Source organism: Sycon ciliatum, chromosome 12 (assembly GCF_964019385.1).
Source record: "Sycon ciliatum chromosome 12, ocSycCili1.1, whole genome shotgun sequence".
NCBI lineage: Eukaryota > Metazoa > Porifera > Calcarea > Leucosolenida > Sycettidae > Sycon > Sycon ciliatum.
The window spans coordinates 6,548,858-6,569,742 of NC_088654.1; the positions used below are offsets into that span (position 1 = coordinate 6,548,858).

At 46.7% G+C, this 20,885-nt stretch overlaps 2 protein-coding genes across 2 annotated transcripts in view; both read right to left on the minus strand.

The window, feature by feature from the left end:
- Positions 1–1,932: 1,932 nt before the first annotated feature.
- Positions 1,933–6,102, minus strand: LOC135828296 (uncharacterized). The gene is made up of 4 exons (XM_065340747.1): positions 5,348–6,102; positions 3,559–3,875; positions 2,855–2,969; positions 1,933–2,115 (listed from the first exon to the last, which is right to left on the minus strand). The coding sequence occupies exons 1-4, from the start codon at positions 6,021–6,023 to the stop codon at positions 2,081–2,083; spliced, it is 1,143 nt and encodes a 380-aa protein (XP_065196819.1). The 5' UTR covers positions 6,024–6,102; the 3' UTR covers positions 1,933–2,080.
- A 423-nt stretch (positions 6,103–6,525) lies between these two features.
- LOC135827908 (uncharacterized) overlaps positions 6,526–20,885 on the minus strand; it is an 18,827-nt gene continuing 4,467 nt past the window's right edge. The window contains exons 3-5 of the mRNA XM_065340346.1: positions 18,558–18,677; positions 17,828–18,160; positions 6,526–6,581 (exon numbers count right to left, since the gene is read on the minus strand). Of these exons, the coding sequence (XP_065196418.1) occupies positions 6,526–6,581; positions 17,828–18,160; positions 18,558–18,677 (509 nt within the window). The remainder of the gene's footprint in view (positions 6,582–17,827; positions 18,161–18,557; positions 18,678–20,885) is intronic.

Here is a 20,885-nt window from a genome sequence, read left to right on the forward strand (position 1 = left end):
CCTGGGGACTGGTGTTGGATATTGAACGGGCGGAGTTACAGCCGGGATGATGGATGAAGGAGATGATGGCCTAAACTTGGCTGCGCGCATTCTCATTTTCGCGTGGCCTGCCACTAGTGTTTCGCAGATTCACAAAGGGTGTCACAGGCATAGCTGGAGGAAGAAAGGTGATGTGAACTTCAGAAGTTCTGCCATCGCAGCACTGTATAGAGGGCCATTAGAGGCTGTGTAGGCTGTATGTTTGATTTAGCTTGATTTAGCTCAGTGCTGAGCTTGCACCACACCACAGGTAGCATATTGAGTATAAGTTACATTATCCATATAACTACTTGAACCGCTCTGTGAGCGGTTCTGAAAAACCTTTACTGGCGCTGCCCCGTCGTAAAAGTAAGAAATTAAAACTGGCTCATTGTACCCCCAAATGTGAACTGATCCACCTAAATCGCAAATGACGTGACCGGAACGCAGCAGTAGCACGAGGGTGCACTTGTGGTGTGCCGCAGGGCTCTGTACTAGGACCCATGCTGTTCTCCATATACACCAGAGATATCCCCTCGGAATCTGCGCCGGCATCATCACTGCAGTTTGCGGATGACATCGCCCTGACATGTGCAAGGCGGACAGCACAAGAGGTGTCTGATGCGCTCAGCTTGGCGGTTACCTCCCTCTCAAGTTGGCTGGACGCTCGTGGTCTTGTATTAAATGCAAAGAAGAGTAATGTATTGGTGTTTACCTGCAGCAGTGGGCAGCAGCCGGACGTGGGTGTACGCTGTCGAAATGATGTGCTTCCGCACACCACCAGCGCGAAATACCTCGGCGTCTTAATCGATGAACGAATGACCTGGTCACCGCAAGTTGACCGGTGCATCTCACGCACTGCTAGGAAGATCGGTAGTCTGTGGCGGGCGCGACGCTGCCTCACTCTAGCTAGGCGAAGCAAGTACTTCCTATCTGTCATCATGCCGGATTTGATATATGGATCGTCAGCATATGGCTCCGGCTTGACCCACAACCAGCTAAACCGCTTGCAGGTGGCCCAAAACCGCGCAGCAAGGGCGGTGTTCGGACGACCACGATTTACCAGGGCCAGTGATCTCTTGGAGAGGCTCTCTGTTTATCGCATGGACGAGGTATATCGCCAGAAACTGCTCGTGCTGGTATGGCGGTGCGTTCATAACCATGCCAGTCCTTCTCTGCAGGCACTGTTTGTTCGCAACTGCGGAGCAACTCGCCTTCAGCGCAGTCTGGGCCTACAACCAATAGTCAGAAGCCGAGCAGGCCAATGCCGACCGGCATCTCGCGGTTGCCTGTTATGGAACCACATACCTGACACGGTGCGAGCTATGGGCAACATCCCAGCATTACGCCAAGCTGCCATTCCCTACACGTAAGTCGTTGTAGACGGCTACACAGTTGGCCATACCAGGGTATTCAGTACCCACGAACTTTGCAAAGCCGATAATGTGATAATGTACCGTGGTGCATGCACCGGTGGTACCACCACTTCGTAGACTGCCTCCCGTTCATTTCTGTGCTCCTGTCTTTATTCTCGTCAGCTGTGTACTTCAGCAGGTCAATTCTGTGCTCCAGTCCTCTTTATTCTCGTGAGTTGTGTACTCGTTTTGCTGTTTGTCTGGTTTATTTGAATTCGCACAGTAAATGTGTACTTCAGTTATTCTCTCCTCCCTCTTCTGAGTTTGACTCTCCGCTGGCCTTCTCTCCTCCCATCCCCTTTCATCGTATTGGGCCTCCGCACACACTACATTGTCACACAGCACAACTCAACCATTCGCTACCCTGTTATTGAGCACTCCTGCTCGTTTGGTCTCGCAAATCCAAATAAAATCAATCAATCAATCAGGTTCCTACCTGTGGATGCAGCTGGGGACGCTGGTCCACAGGCCATGGTCGTCGATGAACTCCCATGTTGGATATCACGCATGGACAAAATCTGACCGTGTCGCCAGCATACAATGTCATCACATATATACCCCACAAGTTACACCCATGCACAGTAGAAGCACAATGAAAGCAATGAAAAAGTACGATGTGGTTGCTGAAGCATCTTCGCACTTCAAATTCAGACTTCAATGTGGTCGTCACGAGATGATATACCTGCAAGATACAAGTGATGCAGAAAGAAAGCAGAAGGTCGTGAGGTAGGCTATGAGACACCACAAACGGGTCACCTACATGTATGTTCAGGGCTAGTGCACTCGCACGCAGAATTATCATAATCGAGCATTTCCCAAACTGAGAAGTGCAAGGAAATCCACTTGCATGCACAGGAGCAATTTTGCCGCTGATGTGATGCGCAATTCGAGACGATCTGCGATGCTGCGTGCTCACCTCTGATGCCGATTACTTCCTTGCTTAGACCGGCCCGGTCTGCTCTCCCTTCACTCTCTTCTAAATCCTACTTGGAGCAGTAAGGCTGTGTCACTGCTCCTACTGATAACCCAGTTAGGTTGTGGTCATTGTTGTGAAAGCAATATCATCGTCATTGTGGTAATAACATACGTTTTTGCACAGCGGCTGGCGCTAGAACGTGCAGCAAGCAGCACGCTTGTACTTCGGATTTTGCGATTTTTTAGAGGGCAATGGCTTCCTTTTTGCTTTGGCTACCTACGAAGTATGATCAAAAAATCCATGAGAAGTATTTTTTGGAGCTGGAGTACGAGTGGGGTTGTCTGATAAGTGCTAGGAGAACCCTCCTTTGTGGCTGTAGAGCGCTAAAACGTGCCCTGTTGGCCGAAAAATCCGAATTTTTTCTCTCCCGGGGGACATCCCCGGACCCCCCCCCCCCTTGTACCACTCCCAACCACCCTGTGACGCCCCTGTCATTGTAGCTTACCTGCTGTCTTTCTTGGAGATGCAGTAGCAGCTGAGGATTTGCATACAATCTCTGTTTCAACTGCCACTATTTCCACAATGTTGTCAGGTATTGGTGCGGGCGACACACGCAGATTCTACACACGCAGAAGGAAAGAAACACCATGAACATATACCTGTTACTACATGTACGTGTACATGTTGCGACTGTCAAATATTCCAGAGGCAGATGGTGGGGATGGAGAGGAGAGCAACATCAGCAACAGCAGAAGCAGCAGCAGCAATAGCTGCACTATTAGCAGCAATAGCAGCAGCAGCAGCAGTACCACACAGCAATTCACCACACCATACCTCAGATTGTATTCCCGGTATGAGCATTAAATATCCAGTGGCCTTGTCCTCGCGAAATCGGCTTTCATACTAGTTCAACAGAATCTACAGCGCACGTTGCACAGGAGAATTCATACTCATTCAACAGAATATACAGCATACATTGCACAGGAAAATGCTTGTACATTGCAGAGGAGAATACTGGCTTTCATACTCGTTCAACAGAATCTACGGTGTACATTTGACAAGAGAATACAAGGCAAAACGATTACACAAATCTACGCCAATAGTTATTATATGTCCCTGAAGATAGGCTACTGTAAAACCGGAAAATTTCGGTGGAGATTTATTTTCGATAACTTCGATTTTACCCACACATTACACACGACAACTTACCTCCACGGTCGACATGAGCTCCCCAGGATCCCCCAGCTCCTCGGGACACGCCCTCACCATCGTCGTGGAAACGTTCAGCTCGGCCAGCAGCCGTCGCAAGCCATCAATCTCATACGAGCTGAGACAGGCCATGTCCGAGAGCGGGCAGGATGGCGGTGATGGAGGTGGCTTGCCGCCTTGTGAGCTGTTCCCGTCTCCTGACGAAGCAGCAGCAGCAGCTGCCGCTGTCGCTGGCGACTGGGCTGCAGTGTCATCCGTTGACAGCTGTGGGATCTCGGCGCATGTGGGCGCCAGAGAGAGCTTCGCTGCGTCCGTATCTGTCAGCGATCAGACAATCAGAATACCGTAAAATTCCGTTAATATAGCCCCGGGCGTATACTTTGCAGAGCGTCAACAACCGGGCGTATATTTGGGCATGGGCTTATTTTAGGGCATGGGCGTTATTTCGGATGCAATCTGCAGAAGATCAATCTATCAGCAACCCACTAGTTTCAGTGAACCACCATTCACACTGAGCGCGGTACAGGTACATCAAACCACATTTTTTGGCAGTTTGCTACATTCCAACGGAACATCGCTGTCCTCGCGCGCCGTGACAGTGTTGAGTTCTCCACTACTCGATCTACAACTGTTTTACAGTTTGTACTCGAACGCACGCTCGCGCGCTGGTCATTTTGAGTCCACTTGACGCCCTGGGCTTATTTCGGGCATGGGTGCTAAAACGGACTTGAAGTGTACACCGCCTAAAACTGGGCTTATTATCGGACATGGGCGTTATTTAGGGTTGGCTTATTTACGGAATTTTACGGTATACAAGTCCATATTTTAATCCGCCGTGAACAGCATTCAACCGGCAACACCCAACAACAAGAGTACTGTAATTTCACAAATTGTTGGTGTACTTTTTTTTCGGTACGTTTGGTGCGTCTGTTTCTTACCTAAAGTTTCAATACACCGAACAAACACTAACACACGTAATCCAATAGGGAACTGCTTCTCTGTACCTAACATTTCTGTTCGCCTAACCTGGCCTTTTTGCCCTCATACCGAAAAATACTGAGCATCTAAAATTTCTGAAACTAGAGTATAACCCCCGAAGAGTGTGAAACTCCCACACACCCTGCTGTCCCGACAGAATTTCAAGTTGACGTCATTTTTATGATGCAATGTTCCACGCACCAGTGATTATTACGACATGTGTACGGCGAATCAACGCATCACACGTTTTTCTTTGCACTAGTCTGTACAAGGTCTAATGGGGCTTTGTCCACCACAGGTTCCGAATACGTCTGATAAACTGTGATAATACGTGTACTGTGCAGCCTCTTCCCTTGTAGGAATAAGATCCTGTGCTTTGACACAAGAGTACATGGGGTTATGTAATCTTGCTTGACAGGATAACTACATATTTATGTTTGGATACTCCGAAGTGCAGTGATCCTGTTTTCTATTATTGTTGATGATGGTACAAACATAAACACCGCATATGTTGTACAGGGATCCGTCGAATTTTTTATTTATTTTTACTTTTATTAGGGTTTACCGGGTGTTATTAGGGTTTACCGGGTGATGTTAGGGTTTACCGGGTGTTATTAGGGTGTACCGGGTGTTATTAGGGTTGACCGGATGTTAGCGGCCGTCGTGAGTTCCCTTCCGGAACGCACACGATAATATACTTTTTTAAACTTTTTTTTATCATATTAAGATCAGATAAGAAAGCATCAACACGAATGTACATGATTGTATAATATTATTTTACTATATCAGCGCAGCTTTCCACCAAACTTACTGGCACTGGAGTTGGTGGAGATGCAAGGATGATCCGGCCGCGTCTCATCCGTCAGTGCACTGGGTGACGACTCAGCACTGGTACGCACCACCAGCGATGACGACGGGGTGGAGGCGGCACGCGATGGGGTAGGGCTGGAGCTGGCTACGGCGGCTGCGCTGTCTGCTGCTGCACGCGTTGGTGTCGGGCTGGAGCTGGCGGAGGCGGCTGAGGAGGCACGCGTCGGTGTTGCCACGGTGATGGAAATGGCGGCGGCCACGGCGATTGCAGCCTTGCGACGCCGCATTCTGGGACTAGCGGAGGACGGGCTGTCGGAAACGTGCGCTTTCTCAACGCGTGTGGACTTTGCCGGGGTGGCGTCGGCAACAGGTGGCTCTGGTGTTGCAACGCTCTCCGTCTCACACTTCGCATCACTCGGCTCGGTAGCATCAGCAGTAGTTGTAGCAGTGTGGGAAGTATCGCTCTCTTCTTTCTCCTTGCCGCTAGTACTTGTGTCCATGGCAGTGTCAATGGTGGTGTCCATTGCAATGTCGATGGTGTTGTCCACAGTATCTATGGCGTCCATGACGATGGTGCCAGTGGGTGTGATGGTGGTACTGTCATCAGGCTTGTACCCGTGAAACTGTTCCAGGCAGTAACGCAGAGAGTGCGCGTACTTGTCCAGTGCGTACCACATGAGCTGCGTGAAGAAGGGAAAGCGGAACTTCTGCGGAACCCTGCATGATAAGACACGAAGGGAGTCATAGTGGAACAAAGTGAAGTAAACAGAGATAAAGAGAGAGATGGAGAGAGAGAGATGGAGAGAGGGAGAGAAAGAGAGATAGATAGATAGATAGAGAGAGAGAGAGAGAGAGAGAGAGACAGAGAGAGAGAGAGACAGAGAGAGAGAGAGACAGAGACAGAGAGACAGAGAGAGACAGAGGCAGAGAGAGACAGAGACACATACACACACAGTTCTACGGCAACATCGATGAACGACGTAGGAGCATAACAAAACAGAAACCTTCATGCACAACTCCAAGCCTTGGAAAGCTCACACAAGGCATTGCCGTGGTAGAGTTGTAGAAGATATGACAGACATGCACAGCACAGTTCACGTACCTTAGTAGTTTCTTCAATGTCCGCCACGGCAAGCTGACCGCTTATGTTGAAACTGTGCAGAAAGTTTCCACCAAACACTAGCGAATCACGAACACTAGCGAATCCACAGGAGTGTGAACTGCATGAATCCAGCCTGTCAACGAACAAACATACACACATCAGTGTTGCCACATCATTTTGGCCAAATATCAGTAGGATGAAAAAAAAAATGCATCATCTGGGGGCTTTTGTCCCCAGACCCCCATCATAGTAACCCCAGTATACACATGCACACAAAGCGCACTGTTAAAGGGGAAGTATACCCTAAAATCACATTTTCACCAGTTGTAGTCTTCGGGGTACTGAGTCGAATAGTCTTGGTCCGAGGAAGCTGAGACGCTCCCTTCCTCCTTTATTCCCAATCGAACTCGCGCACTTCCACCGAAACTGAGTGACTGCGCCCTACTAGATGGGGATTTGTATGCAAAATGTCACTAAAAACGCCATGTCGTTCTTATAAAAGCACGGATGACCGCGATTGGGCCGGCTGGGTTGTAGTCTTTTAGACGCTGAGTCGACTGGTTTTGGTCCAAAAAGGCTGCGATGCAGCGTTCCTCCTTTATTCCCAATCGAACATGGTTGAACAAGCGGTCACGTGCTCCCGCGTACACCAGTCACCTGGTCACCGTGCCCGGTGCAGGGTACAACTTACAAGCCTGTTTGACCTTTTTTGGGTGCAGTCCTGTCACTCGAGTTGAACTCGAGTTGAACTCGAGTTGAACCTTGGTGTGAAAATACTTCGACAACAGCAGACAGTCAGTTATAGGCGATTCACACGACAGCCACTTGCACGTTTTACGGCGAGTGATTTACGAGAAAAGTGACTGTGTGGATTCACATGGCTGCACTCAACAGCGGGCACGTTTGCATTTTTGCATGATTCACCCACCAGTTGCCATGAGAATTTCAAATTTTCAAAACACGTGTACAATAATTATCATGGTGAAAAGTAAGTAAAAGTAAATTATCGTATCCGTTCCGGAAGGGAACTCACGACGGCCGCTAACACCCGATAAACCCTAGCGGCAGATGCAGCGCCTAACGGTGGGGGTGAGTGGGCAAGTCTCACAACCACTGGCACAAGTGCCGAAAACGACCCCATTAGCTGCATCCATGTACCCCTTGTGCCTGGCCACAAGTTCCCAGTTGACTGTGGGTAGTGAAAAGAGCCGCGTAAAAAATCAAGTCTTGTTTTGCGCTTTTTGGTGTAAATATAGTTTACTGCTTGCCGCAGAGGGGCTGAGGGCTAGACCCACAGGACACTTCTGATCATAACTCACTAGACCTAGTCTTTCTTAAACTTGCATTCAGTTTCGGCGGGGACAATACCCCCGACACACAACCAACAAAATCTTTAACTGTCTTTGATGCCATCAGAATATCTATGCAAACACGGCCTAACGGACAAAGTCAAACAAGCCGTGACCTGATGTTGACACAGCCTGGTCAGTATGGAGCTTGCATGTCGAGTCTGCAGTTAAGGAATTCATACCTCAAAAAATGAAGCGAAATAACCTGAACAACAAACTGTGGTATAATGCGGGAAAATCAATAAAATTTAATTATAAGAATGTCACGTTCGGAAATTTTATTGGGTGGTCATCCCGTAGTAATGCGAACGGTAAACTAGCAGGTTTTACTGCTAGTGAGGCAGAAAGTGTGGCTAGTACTTTTCAGTGGAACACACCGTGGACACTGTATGGTAGTCCCAATCACTACTATTATAAAAGTGGGAAAGGAGCCAATCTTGAAAATTACACTATTCCTGTCCCCGAACATCAAAATCATCCAAGGAAAATTGTCTGCTTGGTCGGTAAGAACGCTATTAATTTTTCTAGATCAGATCAATTCTGTAGGTTTGCTCCAACAGTTCAATGTACAAATAAGGAGAGGGACGACGGAAAGAGAAAGTCGAAACAGAGCAGGAAAGAAGTGCGGGTAGACTTGGAGAAATACCACTTGGAGTCGGTGTGCTTCTGGAAAGGTGTGTTGGAAAATAAAGCGTTGTGTTGTTCAATTTTTGAAAGGAGAGAGGTGATATACCCAAATAATCGTCGTTGAAAGACAAAACAAGGTGTTTAGAAAACTATCCTACATTCATATCCTCAACAAGATTTGGAGAAAGCAGGGAGGGCATTATAACATAAGTAGCAGGGAGGGAATATAACATATGCGGTGAGCTTGAAGAAACCATACTGTTCTCTACTATGATTAATTTTTGAATCAGAGGACTATAGGCAATTGACTGCATGCTGTGTAATCAACTGAAAATTCATTATTCTGTTCAGATAATAAATATCTGATATAGCTCTGCACTGGTGTACCCCACCTCCACTTCATGACGCCGCTATTAATCCCATATTCTTTCTCCCCGACACGAGCACCAAAACCGCCTCCACCAATCACCGCCAGCACGGGACCTATACAAAAACGAAAACAATGACTAGGTGTAGGAAAGACGATACCAACACCGATACATTGCCATACGGCCATGGCCAACTGCTCCTGCCTCAAGCCTCCCCCACGTCCATCCCAAGAAAAAAACTATGTCCTCAGCACTAACTTGGTGTTTTGACACATTTTTTCTAATTTCAAAAAATGTAGAACTTTCTCTCTGCATGGAGACAAACTTCCTTCTGCCAGCGGAGAGGGCTCAACACAATAATGTCGAGCACTATTACAAACAAAAGACACAACAGAGGTTTACAGATTTGTCGCAACTCAGAGTTTCTTGCTCAATGCAATCAATGAAATCAATGCAATGCTATAGTCGCCTGATGATTGCATTGAGCAAGGAACTTTCTCTCTATGTACAGAATACACCGGACCTTGTCTAAGACGACCGCTCAAGGGACATTTAAAGTGTGGTCTCTGTAAACAGGTGGTCTTCTTATCCAGTGTCATTTGACTGGGAACGGCATCCCTTGGTCCTGGCTGCAGGGGTCTTCTAGGACAGGTGGTCGCCTTATCCGAGTGGTCGCCTTGACAGGTTTTACTGTAGTAGTAACCACCAATGTCATAGTGTTTATGGGAATCTAGAATCAACTCGTAAAAACTCCAAGTCAATCTCCCATTGACACAAACCTCGTTTATTGAACATAATCATATCCTATCCAATAAAAACAGTTCATAAAAACAGTTCATAAAAACAGCTTTTTAGGATCGGACCCAGTCCGCATAACCAAGAGAGCTAGCTCCCTTGGCTGCTGTTGGAATATGTAAGAATGGGCCTTCCAGATAAGGTCTAACAAGGAGCAGTGGCTATAGTTATGAAATGAACACCGGTAACCATGGAGACAGACCACACTCTCATTATAGATACTGGTTATAAATAGACCGAATAAGGAAAATGATCTGATAGCCTATGAAGACTAAAAGAAATTGAACCAATGACAACAAATACTCGTCCAGCACACGGGTTGTCATAGCAACACAAATAACAGTTGTCCGCTAATTTTGTTGTTGGAGATTGAGTAGGAGTTTTTACTGGTTGATTCTAAATACAATAAATGCTCCGGCCTTGGGTTTATGACCAATAAAAACTAATTATAAAAACCGAGGTCCCCCGAGGTTTTTATAATTAGTTTTTATTGGTCATAAACCCTCGGCCTCCTCATTTATTGTATACCTAAACACTGCTATAAAAACCAAGGCGTAGCCGAGGTTTTTATAGACAGCGTTTAGTGTTTATTCTACTTGCAATGTATACCGAGCTTCGTTTTCGGCCTGAAATACTGATCCAAAATGGCTATTTTAGTATCCCTGTATGGTATTTTTTATTTTTTTTTAATAGAGCCACGTAAACCCGTCATGTGTGAGCCATGAATAAGGGGAGTGGTGGCGTGGTCTGGGATGCTCTGCCGACCTTGGGTCTCGGCTTCATCACAACCAGGCGCGCCAATAGCAAAGAGAGAAAGAGAGGGAGAGAGAGAGAGACAGAGATAGAGAGAGATAGATAGATAGATAGATAGAGAGAGAGAGAGAGAGAGAGAGAGAGAGAGAGAGATAGAGAGAGGCATAGTATACTATTATGTGTAGGCAGCATTGCGTGTTGCAGCCCTAAGACACATTTTCCAACCAACTTCTGCATCAACACCCTGGTGGCTGGGTGGTCAAGATAGGTGCTTGGGAATCTTAGGGTTGGAGGTTTTGATTCCTGCTGAAACTTTCTTCTATTCTATTTTTCTCTTTTTAATTGGAGAGAAAATTTCCAAATCCCTTGATAGTCGAAAAGTTACAACCTCTAAGTGGGCAATATACCGGTAGCAAAGAAAGGGAAATAAAAAAAGGAATTAACTCTGTTATTGTTCCTTCATACCGAATCACCCATGCGGTGGTGGTATTCCAACTGGTGATCATCACGAGAAAACAATCTCGGTACACTTACCCACTTTCTTTGCCTTGACGTGTATATGGAATATGAGTGCGCAGTTGTATTGCTATTTAAAGTACATTTTTATTATTTTATATCTTGTTATTCGTTGAATTATCTTTGCCAGTAAATCCTTCTAAAAAGATGGCAACGGAAAAGTTTTAAAGGATACATAACCTGTGGACAGGGTGTGGGTATTGCGTGTGCAACTTGCCATATTTATCGCGTTGATTTCATTTCGTCTCCACGAAAACCGTTTGAATGAAGTAGAGTTAAGAATTCGCCCTCCTTCTGCAGGTATCGGTGTGATCAAGAGTACATAACCAAGAGTGTGCAACTCGACGATCCCCCAGCCCAGGGCGGAATTTTTTTATGACATCAGTCTTTGGCGGTGGTTTGGCTCACTGATGCCACCATGCGTAGCCAGGGATCAAAGTACAAAGAATGTGTACATTACGGCTACGGTAGTCGAAGCAGAACAACGGACGATAGATCGATGTGTCTTGAACCCGACGCACTCTCACCATATCTACAAAACAAGCGCGGGAAAGCATACCCACTTCATCATACTTCTGCCAAAGAGTGACACAATAAAAAAATTCCGCCGTGGGTGAACCCATCGCAGCTCAAGATAGGCACTCTTGGTTATGTACTCTTGGGTGTCGTGTGTGTCTTCAACTCACCTATCCTGTCTACCCTTGAATCTTGCCCGTGCAGAATGTAAAGTTGACCCGTCACAGCTCACTCTGCCAGGGTACGTTTCCATTGACAGCAAGACATGGGATGTTGTCTGTCAAACCGGGTACCATGTTCACGTGCTGAGAAGCGCAGTGACTTGTGGACGAGATGGCTTCTGGAAGAACTTACCGTCTTGCATCAGTAAGTGCCTGTTCCCGCTGGAAGGAGGTGTTTGGATTGTTGTGTGACGCACCAAATAATAGCACAGGCAATTCGCAATGAGGGAAATGAAATTGCAACTGTGACACGAGGAAAACATATCTGATTAGATAATTCGCGCCTTTCTGAAGACTGGACTCTACACTTGACCTACTCACAACTGCCATCCAAAGAACACACGAGTAATCCATAGAACCTTCGACACGGCAAACCTCCAATGGAGAAGCACTCCCTGCTCAACACACAGTGTTCCAGGGAATTTCACCACCACTCCCTGCTCAATACACAGTGAATTTCACCACAACTCCCTGCTCGATACACAGGGAATTTCACCAGGACTCCCTGCTCAATACACAGGGAATTTCACCACCACTCCCTGCTCAATACACAGGGAATTTCACCATCACTCTCTGCTCAATACACAGGGAACTTCACCACCACTTCCTGCTCAATACACAGGGAATTTCACCACCACTCCCTGCTCAATACACAGGGAATTTCACCACCACTCCCTGCTCAATACACAGGGAATTTCACCACCACTCCCTGCTCAATACACAGGGAACTTCATCACCACTCCATGCTCAATACACAGGGAATTTCACCATCACTCCCTGCTCAATACACAGGTAACTTCACCACCACTCCCTGCTCAGTACACAGGGAATTTCACCACCACTCCCTCCTCAATAAACAGGGAATTTCACCACCACTCCCTGCTCAATACACAGGGAATTTCACCCCTCACCAAGCTGCGGAATATAGTGCCCGAAGAGTGCACCTTATGATGTGATGCTCCCCAAGCCAAACGATCACCAGGAATACAAACTAACACACATGCTCTGTTTCCAGGACGCCGCAGAAGATGTGAACACCAGATAGCAGGATGAGTCAATGTCGCTTTTGGACGCCAAGAACTCCGGTGTGGGGAGCAACCACTTTTCCTATGAAATCATCCCTGAAGTCGTTACCATGGATGCGTATTTTCAGGGCTTCCATACAGCTACGTGGCACTCACTTGCTTCTAATACAGTCGACTGCTGATAATTATAACGAACACCACTGCGCAGGAGAATTAGTTCGTTGTAGCAGAAGTTCGTTATAACAGAAATGCACTCACACCATGCAAGGAGCAAGTCATGACTGGAAAGAGGCCAATGATGGCATGGGTGCACTTGGTTTACATGCCGACCTACAAGATTTGGTTCGTTCTAAACGAAAACTCTTTGCTATAAAGGTTCAATTTTGTGTGGGTTCAACCAGGGACATGGACAAGGGTTCGCTTTATCATGAAATTTGCTATATGCGAGTTCGTTTTAAGTGCCACTAGCCACTAGCCACTGTTTCTCCCAGTTTATTGCACCCATTCTGATTGATACCACATACCGGTAGTACTGTCTCTCTCTCTTATTGGCTAGGGCCATCGTGAGAATAAAGATAATAATAGAAAGTGGAGCGTGGCCCTGACACATCAAGATTCTACACTCAGCGCCATAACACATGACCGCCAGGGACGATGCACTCAGCACCCCTGACAAGCCACACAGAACTAATAGTAACGAAGATTGGAAGCAGATTTGCAAGGATTTCCAACATAGATCTCTTTGCACAATATAACATGTTACAGTGATGGCTGCGTCCCTTCAGCCTGTGTGAGTTTCAAAGTCTGAAGAAAACGTTGACCAAACGATGCTGGGATGACGCCTACACCATACTTGTCCATAGGTCAGTGGTAGAGCATTGCTGGCCATAAGCAAGGGTCCCTGGTTCGAGTCCTGGTTGAGACACTCAATTTTGTCTTCAGAATTTTCCCTTTAAAATTTTTCCTCAAACTTAGCAGTAACCTAGCAACAGTCGCGTATGCATATCGGGGCTCACCACGTGCTAGTTTATACGTGAAGTGTGTGGGTTACAGTGAGGGCTGCGTCCCACCCGCCTGTGTGGATTCACAGGAAGTGTGAGTTACGAAGTCTGATGATAGTAGGGAGGTTAAGATGCACGTTATTTCCGACGTGACGCCCAATTTCACGTCAAGTTTGGCGTAAAACTCCAAATTTCGACGTGAGCAGCAGGTCACTCGCGTTGATTTTTCGACGTGCGAGCCAAATAACGCGAGATGAACTTTCGCGTCACGTCAGAAACAACGTGCATCTTAACCTCTCTATTGAACCTGCTTGGATGAAAACCACCCCATAGGTTAGAGGCAGAGCATCGCTGGCCATAAGATTAGTGATAGTCCTCATTCCAGTCCTTACCTTCCTTCAGACTTTTCTCATTTTTTATACCATTCCTTCAGACGTATGAGTACCAAAGCGATTATAGTTTTTTGTTTCTGTTTTTTGCATTTTTGTCTGCCCAGGAGACACTGTGTAAGATACATCAGACTGGTTTGTCAGCAATGTCGACGAGTATTCCCAACATGGAAGAGTATTCGCAATGTGGAAGAGTATTCGCAAGGTGGAAGAGTATTCGCAAGGTGGATGAGCATACCAAAAGTGAATGTGTGTACTTTGTGGGAAGTTGAATTTGCTATTAATATTTTATCTACGCTTTCATTATCTTTTTCTGCATTTCAGCCCGTAAACGTACTAGGAGATATTTACTGTCTGGTAATACAATTCCTATCGCATGTGTCTACTATGTAATGCATGTCCTGCACTGAACTGGTGCTGGGGCTTGGTCTGTGGGGTCGGTGGCACAGGTGAATATGGAAGAGGCAAGCACTGAACATGAACAAGGAGAAAGAAAGCTGAAGGGAACGGAATTCAACAGAGAAAACAACACGATCAACATTCAAAGACCTAGATGTTCAACGGCTAATTATTCAATGAATTATTACAGTACTGGATGTCAAGCACCGGCGAAGACACTGGGAACAGAAGATTTAACAACAACAGGAACAACAACAATAACAACAACAACAATGGTAACAAATTACCATCAAGATCAAAGGAGGAGTCAACGAACAGAGATTAAGCAACATGAAGCGAGCCTGGGACCGATCGGTGTGGATGAGGAGAATGACACGGGGGACGACACTGAGGACGAGTTGGAAGATGAGACGGAGGACGAGGTTGCGGTTGGTGGAGACGAGGAATCGGATGGTGATTGTGATCGTAAGAAGTCTGCCGTTTTTCTTCATCTGTTGTCTCACCCTAAGTGTCTGCAGGTGTATGATGATTTTAGTTTTTCTGTTCTTTGTCGTGCACGGTACGCTAGTCAGTTGAAAGTACTTGAGGCTGTTTGTATTCGTTTGCATAAGCCTGATCTTTGTAAGCAGAAGAAACATGTAGTTGCGTTAAGATTGTTTTCGTAGGTGCACAGCATGATTGTTTGTCTCAATACACAGTTCTAGCGTTGTAATTAGTTCCTCACCCCTGTTGCACTTAGCTCTCACTTCACTTCTATTGTCTCACCTTCCCTCATTCTATTTTAGCACTTTGTTTTGTTCTCGTAACACATTATTGAATGTATATTAATCATTGATTCAGCATGGTTACTCTTCAGTCATGGCTTTCCACTGATGATTGTGACAAGAAAATCGATTTTGGTAAACCTTCATGACTTTGTTGTAGTGTGGCGATGACAGCAGAATTTGTTCTCTTTATAGCTATTATTAAATATTATTATATTTATTTGAAACTCGGATGCTGAGCCATAAATAAATGTAAAAGAGAAAAGGACATATGGATACGAGTTAAGAGTAACTCTCCATCACTGTAACATGATAATGTAGGTTTGCAGCGTACGGCAAACCGTAGTTATCGCTGACAACCGAGCAGCAGGCAAAAGCCACGCGTGTGGCTAGGCGCGCAACAATGGGGGTGTCTGGCATGCAATGGCGGGCAGCCGTACTGGGGAAAGCCCAGGCCGCAGTACGGGTACGCCCATATGCGCGGGCGAGACTACCCCATATTTGCATAAAGGTATCAGCGCTACTAATGCAATGTTTACTACAATTATACAAGCAGGGCTCATGGCGCCTAATCTCTATATTAGGAAGCAGTTCCTTTTATGGCACGAAAGGACTTCAGCGCGCGTACTAAGCCTCAGCCAAGGTACAGTACTAACCGAGTACGCAAGATAGAACAGGCGGTGTGGCGGAGCAAACATACCACGTATGGAAGAGGCGAAGTCCCCGGATGCCGCCCGGCCCACAATGACAGACACCACCATGCTTATATGGGAAATAAGGCGCGAGAGCCCACCAGGTAAGGCGGGCCACATAAGCACGTGGCAAGCGCAAATAGCGTAAGACGTACCCACGAGGCCACAACGCGAGAGTACGGCAGCATGAGCAGAGTACGAGAGTACGAGGCCGGATCAACGCAGGGCGGACCAAGGTGTGGTAGTGCCACAGCACGAGGCACCTCAGCAGTTGGAGGTGGCGAACGCAGGGAGAGCATCAATATTGGCAGCTAGCAGCAGCAGCAGATGGGCGTGATTTTTTTTCTTTTTTTCTTCAAGACTAGCAACGAGGAGCAGCAGGCAACCCTCGTTTCAATCGTGATTGCTAAATCACATGGCAAAAACAACAAAAATGCAACCCCATTCTATGGTGCTATGATGTGTGTGTCTCGGGGGGAGGGGCGATAACTATAATTATAGTTATTGCACTTTCTGACTGTATATAGTATCATGTTACAGTGATGGAGTGTTACTCTTAACTCGTATCCATATGTCCTTTTCTCTTTTACATTATATTTATTATTATTATTTTAAAAGTAGTGGTTGCGACTTCGGCGATGATTGGTAAGAAAGGGTTTGCTCCCCACACCGGAGCTCGCGCTATTCCGCCGACGGTGCTTTCTTGCAGGTTTGCCGAGTCGAAGGTTCGATGGACTTCTCGTGTGTTCTGGATGGCAGTTGTGAGTCAGTCAAGTGTCAAGTAAAGTCGGCGGAATAGCGCGAGCTCCGGTGTGGGGAGCAAACCCTTTCTTACCAATCATCGCCGAAGTCGCAACCACTACTTCGTACTGTTGTGCCCAGCGCGGGCTTGCGACTAGTTGGTTTGGAGGTGACAGCGTTGCGAATGACCGAGGGTCCTCGACGTCTGTCTCACCGTCCAGGAGCGACACTGACTCACGCTGCTATCTGGTGTTCACGAGGTGTTTGTCGCGCTGGAAACGGTGCGTCTCTGTAAGTTTGTATCCCTGGTGATGTTTGTGCCTGGAGAGCACTATATAAGTGGTGCTCTTCAGGCACAATCTTCCTCAGCCTACTCAAGCTCAACTGATGAGGGGTGAATTCCCCGAAACACTGTGTATTGAGCAGGGAGTGGTGCTTTCTTGCAGGTTTGCCGAGTCGAAGGTTCGATGGACTTCTCGTGTGCTCTGGATGGCAGTCGTGAGTCAGTCAAGTGTCAAGTAAAGTCGGCGGAAAAGCGCGAGCTCCGGTGTGGGGAGCAAACCCTTTATTATTATTATTATTATTATTATTATTATTATTATAGATCTCTAGTTCAGCCAGATGAAAATACTACCCGAAACAAGTATAGGCATGGTTTTGCGTGCAGAACATGTATATGTGCATGCTATGGCATGCGCTGGAGAAACATTTCGACCGCTATGCGCACGTCGAGATCAAAAGTTGTTTTGTGCCCCACGCAAAAGTTAGTACGGGTTTAACCACAATATGGTAACTATACTACTATAGATCTCTATACACACTCGGTCCCTTGTTATAATCTATACGTAAATAGGCACGTACCTATTTTCGAATTTCGTGGTTAAACCCGTACTAACTTTTGAGAGGGGCACAAAACAACTTTTGATCTCGACGTGCGCATAGCGGTCGAAATGTTTCTCCAGCGCATGCCATAGCATGCACATATACATGTTCTGCACGCAAAAACCATGCCCATACTTGCTTCGGGTAGTATTTTCATCTGGACGAACTTGGGTGCAACAGATTAAAAGATGAAGGGTGTCTATTTCGGACGTGCACCTTTTAACGATTTTTACGGTAAAGGTCCTGTAGAACGGCACACAACACACAACTGCCATTCTAAATACGGTCTGGCAGAACGAAATTCAGTAGAAAATTGGGACAGGAAATTCGCCGCCGCTTACTGTAACAGACGAGCTTGGCGGTGGCGGTCCGCGATGCGGCGTACGTGTGTCCACGCGAGCTGCGCTGCAGTAGTGTGCCGTCGGCGCGCTGCACCCACACCATCTCGTGCCGTTGGCTCGAGTCGGGCAGCAGCAGGCCGAAGACGAAGTCGTGCAAGCAGCGCGGTGCCACGCTCACTGGCGGCAGTACTAGGCCAAAGTCGGAGCAGGCGCGTTCTGCATACGCGTAGTCTGCCCAGGCGGTGGCTATCGTGTAATTGCTTGGCACGGTGAAGTACTCATTGGCTTTGCAATTGTCATGCCCTGGCAGCTCTTCAGCACCGCCAAACCAAACTGGAGAGAAAGAAGGAAATCACGAAAACAGGGTTAGACACTTCTCGACAAACATGTTGTTGTAAAGCGGGGGTGGTCTGGAAAGTGACCAGGTTTTCACGACCAAAATTTAAAAAATATCTCATGGCACCCCGGATAGAGCATGATCTTGTCACTACTAATGTACGAGAGCTAATGTTGGTTGGAATTTTTTTTAAGTGATTCATAAACTTACTATCTCTCTATCTCTCTGTCTGTCTGTCTGTCTGGTCTATCTATCTCTTTATCTCTATATGTCTCTATGTCTCTATATCTCTATCTATCTATCTATCTGTCTGTCTCTCTATTTAACTCTTTATCTATCTGTCTATATGTCTGTCTATCTGTGTTTCTGTGTGTCTGTCTCTTTCTGCCTTACCTATGCATTTATCCTCCACTTGTGTAAAACCGGCGTTGCAGAGGCAGTCGGAACTGTTACCCTTGCCAACGCAATGTAAATTAGGTGGACACGTGACATTACCCGTTTGGCAGAAGTGGCCTGCAAGAGACAGGAACATGCGCACGCGTGTGTACACACATGCGCACACACACACACACACACACACACACACACACACACACACACACACACACACAAACACATGTGCACACACAAACACACACACACACGCACAAACACCCACACGCAAACACACACACACACACACACACACACACACAAACACACACACACAAACACATGGAGTATAAGCTTGGACACGCCCGTAGCTGCACGTGATAACTGAAAGTTGAATGTGAACAGATGAATATCGCCGCTAGTGCCGTCAAGGATCTTCACCGCCCCGAAGGGGGTAAACCCGTCCAGTTTCGTCATGGACGGCGCGGCCAGACGCCAAAACAGAGCCGCCAAAACAGGAGCTATAGGAGTGCTTGCGGATGCGGGTTTGCTCTTTGTTTTTTTGGTATTCCTGGCTTGATTCTTTTCTTTTGTAATTGGATTTTCCTATTTGTTTGATTTGATTTTTCCAATTAACTTGACTGTATTTTTCACCATTTCTTTCTTTGCTTGCCCTCTTTGGCTGTTTGAGCTCTTCATCCTGTGCACCATCCAGTTCCCGACAACCAGTTTGTGCGGAACGGATCCCTGTAGGCTGTAGTACAGAGAGATCGGAGTGTGACGGTAGAAACGGTCTATAGTACACGTACACATGTAGATGTACAATACACCCTGCTACGAGACAAAAGAGAGACAAACCACTGTCATGTCATGTCCCGTCCCACTCCCTGGCTGTAGTCGTACAAACCCCGGGGGGGGGGGGGGGGTATTTTCGATGAAATTTCGCAGCTCATTCATGATTGATAGTCGTACAAACCCCGGGGGGGGGGGGGGGGGGGGGTATTTTCGATGAAATTTCGCAGCTCATTCATGATTGATAGGCTGTGTTTACATGAGAAATTTCAACCCGGGTCGAGTTCAGCCCGGGTTGAAAGTCTGTACGATAGACAAAAGAGGTGAGCGTTTACATGAAGACAGTTGACCCGGGTCAAATACTGATATGCCGCCAAAAGTCCACTTCTACAGTCCTGGGAAAGGGAGCAAACCCTTTCTTGGAACTGTGATTGTTCTGACAAAGTGTTATTCAACGAAATGACCGTTCGCAGTATGACAGGTGTAAGTCCAACACATTACAGGGGGAGTGTCACAGAAGTCAGAAGCTACACCTACAAAGTCGCTGCTAACTTGTTGAAAACATGAAGTGGTCAAGATTTGGATTTGGATTTGGAGAATAAGAGTGCGACGTCGAGTATGTTGAGGAAGACTGTGTGCAACAGTGTATACTGTATATCTGAAAGTAGAGGTGGAGTGTGATGGAGAGTACGTGGAGTGCCAACTTTTTCGGTCATCTACAGAATCTGATGTTGACCGTGTTTTCGCTGGCGGTTCTCCAGTGGTGCTCCAAAAAAAATGTCAAGGTTCGCGTGAGACTCGGCCAAAGGCCCAGTTTTCCGCATCTGCAGCAACGCCACCACCCTCTCGGATCAAGGCGCAGATGCAGCTCCTAAGCGGTGGGAGGTGAGTAGATCAGACCCACCACAAAGTGGTCAAAGACCGAAATCCCATTCACTGCATCCATGTTTCCCAACAAACAGGAGGAATTTCCCAACAAACAGGAGGTATTTCGGACAGCCAGCTAAGCTGCCTATAGGAATTTTGGAAGTGGCGAGTACCCGTCAGCTCAGGCTATAAGACCCTGGACAGAGGAACTGACCAGGAAAGGATGAAACAAGGGACATATCAACTGTATGCAAAAATGACAATCCCATTGCTGTACATAGAATTTCACCATTTCAACAGTGCTTCATATAATACCATTGTAGCAACACTTAGACATGTCCGACCAATCCAAAACTTTCAGACAGTGAACATTAGGTGTGTTCGATCATTTTTTAACAAAAAACTGAAAATCGAATTTTTGGTCTGTGGTCATATTTTAGCATGCCCTGGCTCACATATGGAGTCAGGAAAACACAACTTGCATATACGAAAGTTGTGTAGATTTCATACCATGGTTGCTTCTTTGGCTGCGACAGCCCCTGGTACATAAAGGGTTAAACACAGTGCTCTACTTTTTCTTTTTTTTTTACTAGAGCCACGTAAACCCGTCATGTGTGAGCCATGAATAAGGGGAGTGGTGGCGTGGTCTGGATGCTCTGCCGACCTTGGGTCTCGGCTTCATCACAACCA